Source organism: Thunnus maccoyii, chromosome 14, assembly GCF_910596095.1.
Source record: "Thunnus maccoyii chromosome 14, fThuMac1.1, whole genome shotgun sequence".
NCBI classification, from domain to species: domain Eukaryota; kingdom Metazoa; phylum Chordata; class Actinopteri; order Scombriformes; family Scombridae; genus Thunnus; species Thunnus maccoyii.
This window is the reverse complement of record NC_056546.1, coordinates 7,257,036-7,269,791: the sequence shown is the minus strand read 5'-3', so window position 1 is coordinate 7,269,791 and position 12,756 is coordinate 7,257,036. Positions and strand designations below refer to the sequence as shown.

The 12,756-nt window shown below is 40.7% G+C and overlaps 1 protein-coding gene across 11 annotated transcripts in view; it reads right to left on the bottom strand.

Annotated features, from left to right (window-relative positions):
• Positions 1–12,756, bottom strand: part of ehbp1 (EH domain binding protein 1) — a 155,598-nt gene that overhangs the window by 47,033 nt on the left and 95,809 nt on the right. For 8 of the 11 annotated variants that reach the window (XM_042433041.1, XM_042433039.1, XM_042433040.1 and 5 more), the window contains 2 exons: positions 6,129–6,279; positions 3,401–3,667 (listed from right to left, as the gene is read on the bottom strand). In XM_042433041.1, the coding sequence (XP_042288975.1) occupies positions 3,401–3,667; positions 6,129–6,279 (418 nt within the window). The remainder of the gene's footprint in view (positions 1–3,400; positions 3,668–6,128; positions 6,280–12,756) is intronic. The other 3 variants (XM_042433049.1, XM_042433046.1, XM_042433045.1) reach the window with 2 other exon arrangements.

Genomic DNA, 12,756 nt, shown 5'->3' with positions numbered 1-12,756 from the left:
CAAAATTCAACAGCACCACAAACTCCAAAATGGCCATAAAGTTTAATTAACACCTCTCTAAAACGGTTTTATAAAGTGAACATTATAACCTTCTTGAATATATGGTTTATTGAGGAACTGCTGTATTAGACCACATTCATTTTAAAGTAATAATCTTGAAGAATTTCATTTAAATAAATGTCTATTAAACCACTATCTATCGCTGAATGAGGTCACACAATGGTGATTGAGCCTGTGGACCACTGATTAAAGCCTTTCCATTGGCAGTATTATGAAATGGGTGTCAGTGGCAACATTCCCTGGAAAAATCACAAGTGGCACACAGTTAGTGACGTGTTTTCCAGCACCCAGTAGTGGTTGGTCCGCCAGAGAGGGTAGGCGGTGCTATTGCGACAGTCTTGCTCTTCAACTCACTTTTGTGTGAAGTGGCGTACCGCTAACTAACTGACGTCACACAGGTGACACTGTTTGGAGCTCTGGGAAGTGAGGTTGAAAAACACACCTGCAATTATCACCATAGGTGCTGCCAAAGAGAATGAAACTCTTTGAGCTCTTTGAGATTGTTACCTCTGTGCACAGAATAAACTGGCCACTGAATTCACACAAATCGCAGTTTCACTTTTTCGCTTTTTTCAAAGTAAAACTAGCAAGAATAAAAAAAAATTGTAGATTCCACTCATTCTTTCTCCAAATAAATCCTTATTTCCTGTATTCAAATAATCAACAATTACTACTTTATTACCTTGTGTTAGAATCATAACTAATGTTGCACTTTTTTTTTTAAACTTAAGTGTCTTCAATAACAGCTGATGACCCACTTTTAGGAGTCAAAATATCTTCACATTCATGTAAAAATAATGGTCTGTTCTGCCTATTTTCTTCTTATATTATTAAAACCTTTTTTTTAGCGCCTTTCTTATTCTTTATTTACTCCAAAATGATCGTCTCTATTTTCTTGCTAACTCCCTCCTCTTGTTCCAATCTGTCAAACTTAACTTCCTCCTTTCCTTTCCCTCCATCCATCCGTAATTTGTTTGTTCTATCCTTTATTCCTCTTTTTCCTTCCTTCCTGCCTTCCTTCCCTCACTGCTCCCTCAGTTTCTCTCTCTCTCTCTCTCTGTCTCTGTCTTCCAGTACTTGTGTACAGCTTTATTTTCCAGGGACTGGTAACCACAGCTCCCCTGCCAGGTCAGACCACTGCACTGAAGAAGATGAAAGAACAGGAGGGCAACCGTTTCATGTGTCACCTCCCCGCGTGACATGCACACATAAGCTGTGTCCCAATTCAGGGGCCGCATCCTTCAAAGGCTGCATTTGAAGACTGAATGCGTCAAAGCGGTGCAACAAGGCTGTCCGAAGGCTCCTTTAAATGCGGCCGAGAAATGCGGCCCTCTTTTCCTGAATTCGGAGAATCCATTCGCTGGATCCTTCACGGCCCGACCTATCCTAAGATTCATTGTGTGCTGGTGATGATTGGATTTTTTCCAAAAAGAGAATGGCGTCTCCAACTCTAACAGTGGCCGATGATCACACTTTTAAATTTAAGTATTGGGTTTCAACTCACTTGAAGAGCTAATGATACAAATATTAAAAAACTAGGGGGCCTTGAAACCTCAAATTTTTGTTAAAATAATATCCTAAGTTACGTGACATTAGTGATGCTAACTGATGTAGCTAGCTACATCATCAAGTATCGGCACGTCTCCATTTCCTCTAATAAATGGTAAAAGAAAATAAATAGATAAAGACAATTAAAATTCTTTAATTAAAATCCATTTCTACTAGCTGTGTCTTGAATGTCAACTGCAGCTTTCAAGGTTAAGTGACAGGAGCTGCGCTTAGTGACGCAAATAGGAAATCCTCCGTAGACCAGACCGTCTTATTTAACAACAGTTTGGCCTTTGTGGTCTATGAAGGAAACTCCTTTGTAGACTGCGTCTTTCAAAGGACGCAGCACCTGAATCGGGACACAGGTAAAGACAAACAGACACACACACAAAATTACATGATGCACACACCCAATGACACACAAAGAAACACACTTAGACTCGTATACATATATGATATAAAACAAAATACAAATGCAGCATATACACAGCGGAGGAGATGAGGGGAATGACCTGGGTAACAGGAAACGTACGACAAAAACTGAAAATTTAGGAGGGGAAACATTTACAGAATGAAGTGTGGTATCAGCTACTTTAGTGTTACAATCACCATCTTTCAGGAACACATAAAATTGCCTCCATTAAAGAACAAAAAAGAAAACACACCAACAGTGAGAAAAAAAAAAACAAATAGAGCAGAGATACTGCACTTCAAAGCTCGAGGAAGCATTTGTCTGTTTTCATGTTTGTTTCTTCTGGTCCCTCACTGTACTCTCACCTATCTCACATCGGCAGGGAATTGAGGGAGCAAATAAAATAAATTAAAAACAAAACAAAGTAATTAGTTTACCTCTGAAGATTCTGGCAAATGCTTTCCTGAAGATATGATTTTATTTTTGTCTGGGGAGCACTTTTCAGACTTTATTAATTACTACTTAAAGAAGTTTCTAATGAAAGGGGGGAGAAAAAAAACCCCACCACCAACAATATGGCGGCACTAAACTAATGTATATTGTAAGTTAGTTCCTCCAGAGTGAAACACCGATAGGTACGAAGCTTGCGAAGCCAATAGGATGCAGAAGTCAGAGGGGAAAGTGAATAGAGGATAATTGATGATGATGCACTGAAAGGTTGACGGCATGCACTTAAGTGAGTGACTGAACGACTGAAGAAGGCAGAGTGGAAGTGAGTAAGAAAGTGAATAAGTGATTGAGTAAAGCTTAGATCCGACTGCCTGTTCAAATTTTGATGAGGGCAGTTTAAACTAAATGACTGGTCTTGACTAAAGGCTTACACTGCCCTGCATTGAAAGGCTGTGCTTACTGTGTGGAGGAGATAAGGTGTAGTATCACAAAGACCCAAGAGAAAAAAGAATCACTCTAGTGTTGTTTAGACCTGATATTTCATTATTACAACAAATCTTCTGGATTCCATTTAGTTCTTCATCAGACCTCTGTCCACTGCATTCAACTTTAAACTTTAAAAAACTACCCATCAGATATTTTGTCTAATATGTCATTAAGAGAGAGCATGAGTGAGTATGTGAGTGATTTACGGCATTCACATTCAGGTATACAGTTTGAACAAGTGAGTGAGTAATGAGTGAGAGACTGAGAGAGAGATTTGGAGAAATTGTAAATGATTGGGGTACAGTATGTGAATGTACAATTGAAAACTGACCACTGAGAATGTAGGAAATAAGGTAAAGAAAGTGCAGGCAGGTAAATGTTAAAAAAAAGGCAAAGAAGACAGTGAACCATGCAGCACCAAACAGCCTCAGCCAGTGATTTTACCCAAAGAGGATAGCTCAGAGCTGGGGTTAGTAAGCTCCAGGGGCCCCTGGGTGCTGGAAGTAGCTGGAAGAGGGGCCTCCAGTGGCAGTGGGTTAGTAACCAGGGCAGACGCAGACGTGGTAGCAGCAACAGTATCATCATCATCATCATCACCACCACCACCAAAATGGAACTGCTCCTCCTCAGCCCTCCCCTCTTCCTCATCCTCACCCCTTTCACCATCAACACCGTCACCCTCATGATGACCTCTCACTCCGTCCAAAACATCTGCAGGTATTGAGTGGGACAGAGGAAAGGAGATATGAATGAAGGGAGTGAGTCAAGGAGGCAAGGAAGGAAAGTGAAGAGTTAAAGTGTGAAGGGAGGAAGTGAGTGAAGTTAATAAAAGAAAAAGTATAGGTGTTAAAGGAATATAAGGAAGAAAATGGGAGGAGTGCAGAGAAAAAAAAAAGTGTTAACATTAGTCTGTACTAAGAGAACATGTTAAGTGACATGCATTATTAAACGTCTCAAAACGTAGACATAACATGTTGTCATCTCTTAAGTCTGTATCTCTCCTTCAGCATCACACTAACTTGATGGCATGTTGGCTATCATCAAATAGATAGTCGCCCTAATATTTGGTGCACTATTGGAAACTGGGTAAATTGTTGCATGGTACTGTGTAGAGCTCATTAATGGAAACAATCCTACTAACCAATCTTGTATCTAACTGAGTTTATGCTATGAAAAGGCAGAAGACTACTGAGTGACAATGAGGGACTTTGACTGATTGGTGTCTATCTGTTTATGTGCACGGGCGTACACATATCTAACACACAAAGTGAAACTAAGACCTCTGTTTAATTTCCCTCATTCAAAGATCTGTAGCCTGCCTTTCTTGTTCCAGATAAAAGAGGCAGGGCAAACAAAAACCACAAAAACATGAAAGCACATATTCCATTAAGTCTCCTGAGGGGCTCAATAGAAACAACAGTGTCTCCACATTAGGAACAAAAGAAAAGAAATGTTGAAGAAACTCAAATGGAGACCTGAGCTGCTCTAGCTGCATGGATAACCCACCATGGATTAAAACAAAACAATCAGTAAACAGCGTCTGACATCGCAAGCTCCCTCCTCTGCTATTTACTTCTTGGTGGGGAGAGAGACCGAGAACAAAGAGAGAAGGCGAGAGAATCAAAATAACAACATTTCCTTTTTTTTTTTTTTTTTTTTAATTTGCTAGCTGCGATGCGGAGCGTGCTAGCAAGCGCTGTTCCTGCGTGGCTGGCTGGGGCCTAATTAATGGGAGGCCATGGTGATGGAGTTTGGAAAGTTTCTTTGCGGGCAGACACTTGGAGGGGGCAGCCCGGGCTGCATTAAAGGACCGTGAATGGTGTTGAGGGGAGAGAGAGAGAAAGACAGAGAGAGAGAGAGAGAGAGAGAGAGAGAGAGAGAGAGAGAGAGAGTGTGGGGGCTAGGATTAGCCGTTCTGCTCGGCAGGCCTTGTGTATCACAGCCCACAGCATTTCTCTCTTCTCCTCACCTCCTCCTCCTCCGCCACCCTTGTTCCGTTCTTTCCTCCAACTCCATTTTTAATGAGATCAACAATTAGTCCAATTCAGAAAAGCTGAAAGAGCAAATAAATCAAGTGCTAACCCTCCCTCTGCCTCGCTGTCTTTCTTCAGTTGCTGTTCTCACTCCTCCTTGTTGGTTAGGGTTTGTTAGTTTTCGTTTCGTTCGTTTATCTCTTCTCTCAACTTAAAAAGGAACCCAACATCAGTCTCAGGCTATCATGTTCCTTCTGACTTTCTATTTGTAATTTTGTCACTTATACCTTGAACCCCTCTCTGTCCATTCACAACCTATAAGAGGCCATGTCTCAATGTTTGCTAATCTCTCCCTCTCTTCCTCATCTGTGGGACCCACAGGAAGTCATCCTTCCTTGATCCCTACTTTTAGAATATCAAGAGGCTTCTTCTCTCCTTCTTCTTGATCACAGTTACACTTTTCATTCCCCTGCCTTCTGCACGCTCTCCGTCCTCATCTGTCTACACTCACACCTTTCATTTCCATACACTGCACTCAATCTACCTGAACAGTACAACTGAAAGAGGGGTGTAATGTTGAGGTATATTGGAAACAAATGACTAGAGAGGCCTAATAATGGTCATCATCATAATAACCCCAATTTCAAGGAAATGGAAAGCAGTGGGAAATGTGCATGGCGGAATTTTCTACCCCTGCAAGCCGTTATTAGAAGTGTTTGGTATTTTGAGCATAATTTGGCCGCACAATGTGTTGTGTTGATTAACAATTACTGGGCGAATGAGACGAGGGAGGAGTCACAGGGTAAATTGCTGCTCTGAATATGAGGGTGGTGCTTTTTAGACCCGCGGCCGTTGTCAAATGACATTTTGTTTTTCTCTGAGGATTAGGCAGAACCCCTTTAGAGAGCATAATGGAAATGTGTGAGTCGTAGCGTGTGTGGATGAAGGAAGTGAGTGTATGTCAAAAGCATGCTAGTGTGACTTTTCTTTTGTATTATAGTTAATGAGTATTAGTGAGTTGTGTGAGTGTTAGAAAGTGTGTGTGTTATTTTTTTTTATGGCATTTTAATCAAACTCTGAAAGTATGTTCATGGGGATAAATAAAGTCTAAATGAGAATGCTGTGTGCCCATTACGTGTATGTGTTTATGTTTGCTGACTTGTGTGCATGTGTGTGTGTGTGTTGAGGTGTGTGCTGACCTCCAGCAGGGCTAGCCTTGCTGCCCTTGACTCTCTCAGTGCTGGATGGGTCCAGCAGGCTCATGTCAGACATCTTGACTCCGGATCGAGCCTCAGCTATCAACTGCCTGGCTCGCTCTCTCAGCTGTCTCCGCCGCTCTGCATCCCGCTCCTGCACACAGACATAAATATGCACAAAAACATGAACAAAATAATTCAAGTCATTCTTGCTCAGGTGCAGGTAAATGTTATGGATGTTTCCGATGCATACACTCACTGAGATCCAGAGAAAAAGATTGTAACAGATGAAATTCTTCATCTTAGATGAAGTGTTACATAATTAGTGGCCACAAACACGTTTGTATTACATACCAGTTAATGATTATACAATTTCATATTGTTACATTATGACTATTTTAAGAATGAACATTGTAAAAAGATAAGACAAACACTATACTCACTAATTTACAACATAAAACCTTCACAGACAAACAAACTACAACATAATCAAAATTAAAGTTTTGTTATCAAAATGGATACACACACCTTACTGCATTATGGAGTTAGGACTGTATAGACACACACACACACACACACACACACACACACACACACACAAACATCATCTTGGTACTAGACAGACAGAGTATTGAGCCATCACCATCAGAGTAATGGCAGAAATGCCATTTTCAGGCCGATCCAATCTGATCCTACTGATAGCACAGGCCACCACACACATACACACACTCACAGAGCAAACAGGAAAACCTTGATGATGTCAATTGACAAACACTTAACTGATGACGACCCCACTGAGCACACATTCAATGCACAGCAAGCAACATATGGTAACCAAGCAGAGATACACAAATGTCCAAGACAGGTAATTTAAAATGTACTCTTGATAAGACTGATACAAAGTGATTTTCAGAAAATAAGGGACACAAAACAGATAAAAAGGGAACAGCAAGAAACATATCATTAATTCAAAGCTACTCTGAAAAGCAGATGGGGGGAAAGTTATGAGGAAGCATACTGATTTTATTTTATTTATTTATTTTATTTTATCTATTTTCTAAACAAGTTGTGGCAGCCGAAGAGTAATGCACTAGACAAGTCAATAATTCTGGGTGAGACTATGGTGGAAAAAATACTGTTTTGAATCCTGCCTGCATGATTTAAGAGGTTACGAGGCACACAAACTAACACAAACATCACTGCGCACTAACACACACACACACAAACTCGTCTTACATGACCCAACTTAAGCACAAACACACACACAACACCTACACACTCTGAAAACTCCACCTTGCACCCCTCCCCTTCCAAACATACACAACCACATACGACCCAAGGGAGAGCGGAGCAGCATTTCTCTGTCACTGTTCTCCCTCCCTGTGGTTTCCTGTTAATCAGGCTTCTCCATATTGAGGCAGGGGTTTTAGGGCTGGCCTATTGAAGCCACCCATTTATCCATTAACAAAACAAGCAGCGCCCGCTAATGAGCTACATCTCTCCATTTCCATGTCAATTGTTTGTTTGTAGCCATTGTTAGGATGGGACAATGGGGCTGTATTGTAAATGACAGCAACCCTAATGCACTCTGTGTATATGTGCGTGTGTGAGTGAGGGAGCCCAAAGGGGATGCCCACAGGGAGATGGGAACACACCTTAGAGAGAGACTGATAAAGAGAGAGAGAGAGAGAGAGACCGTGGCAGAGTGAAGTAGAGAGAGTGACAAAGAGTGAGAAAGAAAACCAGAGAAGAAATTATTGTTGATACTAAAAAAAGTAAAGTATCAAGTGTCGAACATTATGATACTTCTTTCTCAGCTCTCATTCAGCCCTGTTCCAGGCATCAAAGCAGGGAATCATGATTTCTAATTTGAAAGAAATTGGGAGCCTTAAACCTGGAAACTTTGTTACGTACCTTCAAAAACCAAGTTACAAAGTGCTTTACAAGAATAAACAAAATACACAAGTAAAAAAAGACAAGATATCCTAAAACAACTCAATCTTGGTTATGTTTGTCTATTGTAAAAAAACAAGATTTTCCAAACATGACACATGACAAAGGGAAGGTTGATCAAAACTAAGATCAACAGAGAACTTAAAGTATTAATTTTAGGTGGATGACAGAACTTTGAAGGCCAAATAACTTGATCATGGATTTGGATTAATTAAGCCCTAGGAAGTTCTGTGACATCAAACACTTTATATCTAATAAGCACGCTCAGTGTGACAGTGGAAATTCAATTTGTGTTTACTTTTAGTTGACCAGAGAACATGATGTAAACAAAAAACAATAGAGGACCTCAGATTGACCCCTGTGGAACACCACAAGACATGCACTACTAGAAAAACTTACTGGTCATAAAATAAATCAAGTGGGTAATTTTTTTGTCTGTAATATTAAATAAAAATGGATGCGTAGAAATAGGTTAAAATAAAGACTTAAAACAAGAGGAGTCACAACAGAAAGTATGCTAGGACAGATGGCCTAAAATACACTATTTGAGAACTTTGTAGGAATGATCCCGAGTGAGCAGGTGTGAGGATTTTATGAGTTGACTGCAAAGTCAACTGAGATACTGACTGAAATGGGTTAACACAGAGGTCCACTTCAAATAAATGCATGTGCTGAGGCCTCTGGGGTCAACCTGTCTGTTCAATTTTAATTTCTTGCATTTTTAGCTTAGATTTTAATGGCTGACCAGAGAGAGCGACTGATCTGAGACAAATGCACGGAATAGTATTGTTGTATTGCAGGAATATGTCATCCATCTATCCTACTTTGTATTTACGGTGTTGTTTTCTTTCAATATTTCTTTATTATCATTCTCACTTCCTTCTCTCTTACTATGATTTCTATGCAGGCGTCTCCCTGCTTTTATAAATGTAATATGATAAACAGTAATGTCACAGATGGCCTTCTGGCTATGGACTGGTTCTGATATCCAATCTGGCCTTTACAGATATGGATACAACTACCAGTTTAAGTGTGCCTGTATGTGTGTGTCTGTGTATATATGCATACAGCTTGGGCCCCCATGTACTCCAAAACATCCCACTGCATTATTGTTGTCGGCCATTTTGGGGACAGGAAATGGGGAAATTGACTTTGCCTATCCAGAGGCTAGGATTAACGCTACAGAAAAATGCATCTGACTAGCGCCTAGCTCAGTCAGCTATAGAGCTACTGATTAGAAAATATGAGGATATGTTTGGAAGGACAGGAGAGAGGAGAGCAAGTGTACAAGACGAGTTTCTTATACATTGCAAATGCACATGAAGCTCAGTCAGCTAAGAAAAAATAATGTAGCAGAGACAGAAAAGAAGCAACCACAAATACAACTTGCAAGAAGAAAAACAGACTTTATCTTACACATTTTTCTCTCTTATGCAAATTAACCACTAGTATTATATTAAGGTCATTTAAAGTTCTAAATAATGCAGATGTTGGCGAGGGAGCATTATCTCCAAACATCTTTTTGGGTGCTTTAAATTTCCAAGTCTTTGTTGAACCTTTTGAGATTGGATGACTGTCACCTAACTATTACCAACACTGACATCCCAATTACTACTCATTGTTCTGTTGAAACACGATATGCCAGAACTTTTTTCATTCCTAGAAGAGACTTGTTAACCAAGTGGTGATGCAATGCCACCCAGTGGACATTACGCCAACACAAAGTGATGATCACGCTCGCTATTTCCAACTTGGGAAGTGGTGACGGAGATCATACGTAACAGAAAAAATAAAAACACACAACCCTTTTATTTGGCAATGCAGGACTAACAACTAGTGGATGTAAAAGCCATGGGGACACAACTTTGGGAAACAGCGGAACACACAAACCAAACTAGCCTCGTCGTTACACGATCAAAGCCAGGATGAAAAAAGAAGTGGAAAAAAGGAGGAGAGAGAGCGTGTCAGCTGGTGGTCAGTGGGTAGCACTGCTTTAAGAATGGAAGCTCAGGAGGAGAAGAGACTTTTCTTTTTTTAAATGGCGACAGCAAGAACAATCGTGTACTGTGTCTTCCATTGACTGCTGGGAACCTCCAGGGGAAGAGAGGCTAAACGGTTGAGTGCGAGACTGAGACAGAGGGCTCCTCTGTGGGCTTGGCGTCGGGGTGAGGACCCCTCTCCGCTCTGGAAGCTCTTTTTGATCAGAGGGAGCAGGTTGTCGCCTTGGTTGCTCTTTTCTGGGCAAGGAGAAAGAGGGAGGGAGGGCACGCACCACTGGCCATGTACAGAGACCTGGCGTGGGCACAGAGTGATGCCACACACACACACACACACACACACACACATACACACAGGGATGCACACACAATCACTATCTAAAAGGGTTTGCCAACCTCCCAGATAGCCAGCCAGTCTGGCAGCCAGTCATGCAGTTCCAGACATTTGTCATGACAGGCTAATTCACAGTCAAGAGGTGCTTTAGGTCTCTATCTTGTCCAGGCACACACACACAGATGCTAAAGAGCTACAGAGCACACACACACACACAAACCAGTCACATTGCTATGTAATCACACACTCGTAAAACACGGATTCAAATGCCAGAATGATGATCCAGATGCATGATGGCACACGATGCAGATGCAGGTAGAGTTCAGTCAGTCAGTGGTAAAACTGCTGGTACTTCATTCAAAGCTATCCTACCGCAAAAACCAATACACAGGAAACACCTACAGTAGTTACTTTATGTTAATATACCAAATAATCTAATACAACAACATATAACCACCATGTCTACCATAAGAAGATCTTTGCTGGGGAAGTACATTGTTATATGAGAAAGAATAAAGTACTAAAGATCACAAACTAGCTTCCTGGTTTCTACAACAGTTGGCAAAGAGGCTAATTATCACTATATTTAGAAGACATCTTTAGACCAATTAAAAAGGGGCAAACTTGGCTTTTGCAGCTGACCACATTTCCATGACACTGTACTGATTATCAGATTATCCAGATGTAAAGGCGGGTACCACCAGTGAGAGTCAAAGCAGTGAATTAGAAATTCTCAGCTCTTGGTCCTCATAATTCCTTCTGTTTATATTTCAAATAAGCCAACAGTTGATTTGAATCAAAACATGTAAAATCTGATCATAAAGAATGTCGTTACAGTAATAATTAGGAAATAATAAATAGCCTCTGCTGGTCTCTATACTACAGTTTTACTATTTGCCATAAGGTCACGTTTGGAGGGAGGGATGATGTAAGACGGGGAGATGCACAAACAGCAACATCTTCTTTGTGGCAGGGAGCAATGGGGTTTATGGGAAATGTGGTCTTCGTCTTGAAAAACACAACAGAGGATTCCAGTTGGCTCAGTTACAGTCTTATCTGCGTACTGTAATTTCATCGCAATCAATTTTAACAATAATATAAGAAAATGTAAAAAAAATATTACATGTACCAAATGTAGAAATCTATTACTTTCAAAACCCCCTATTGCTCAAATTTTGGTAAAAAGAGAGAAAGAGAGAGTGAGAAAGGGGGAGAGAGAGAGAGAGAGAGGGAGAGAGAGAGCTTATCGGCTGGCTCCAGACGGAGTGCGCGGATCAATGGGCGTGCGAGGCCCACAGCGATCAATGCATTTGATAAAGAATTAAAGAAGAGCCACTGTACATGGCTATCAAAGAACCAGGACACGGCCTAATTATGATTCGACGGGTGCGTGCCCATGATAGGGGTCTGTGTGTCTGTGTGTGTGTGTGTTATATGTTCATAAATATAAATCTGAGATGTTAGAGTGGAAGTGGTGTGGAAGTGCAGGCTGTGTACCTGTGTATACGTGTAAGTATGTGTGTGTGTGTGTGTGTGTGTGTGCAAACTGAATGGTCCAGGAGTGATGTGTGAGTGTGAGGGTTTAAATATTAGTGTGTGTGTGTTTTGAGCAGAGCTGTCATGTCGGTGCGGTTTGCGGTTGTAAAACTAAGCTTTAGGTCATACATGATATGTGTACATTTTTATGACTGTGTGTGTGTGTTCCTGTGTATGTTTGTGGCGTGTATGTGTTAATGACTGATACCATTTTAAACTCAAATTGAAACATAAAAAAAAGGGATATATTTATGTCATATAGTCAGAAATGATCAGGTGATTTTCATTAAGTTGTTTTATGGTATTTTTATTGTGCCATTCTTTGTCTTTTGTCTTGAATGTCTGTTCTATCCTGTATGTGTTTTCCTATTGAACTGTGCGTATTTGTATAAAGGGCCATGTAGGGACAGGTGTTTCAGACTTGCTAAGGCTATAAATGTAGTTTGTGGTATTGTTCCATGCTATAAAACTGTTTGCATTTGTATAGAATAAAACAACTTCTTTATGTGTGCGTGGGAAACATTTTCTGGGTAAATAAATTTGTGTTTGACTTTTTAAGTTCTGTTTAACTGTGGTTTCAGATTTGAATGTTGAGCTGTCTTCCACTCTGTGTGTGTGTGTGTGTGTGTGTGTGTGTGTAAGTGTTTGTGTATGCTTAACAAAGGACACTTTTACAGTAGGACAGGTAGAACAGGAAGAGTGGAGCACGGAGACTACTCAACACACTCACAAACACACACACACACACACACACACACACACACACACACACACACACACACACACACAAACGTCAGAGGAGCCTGTCACT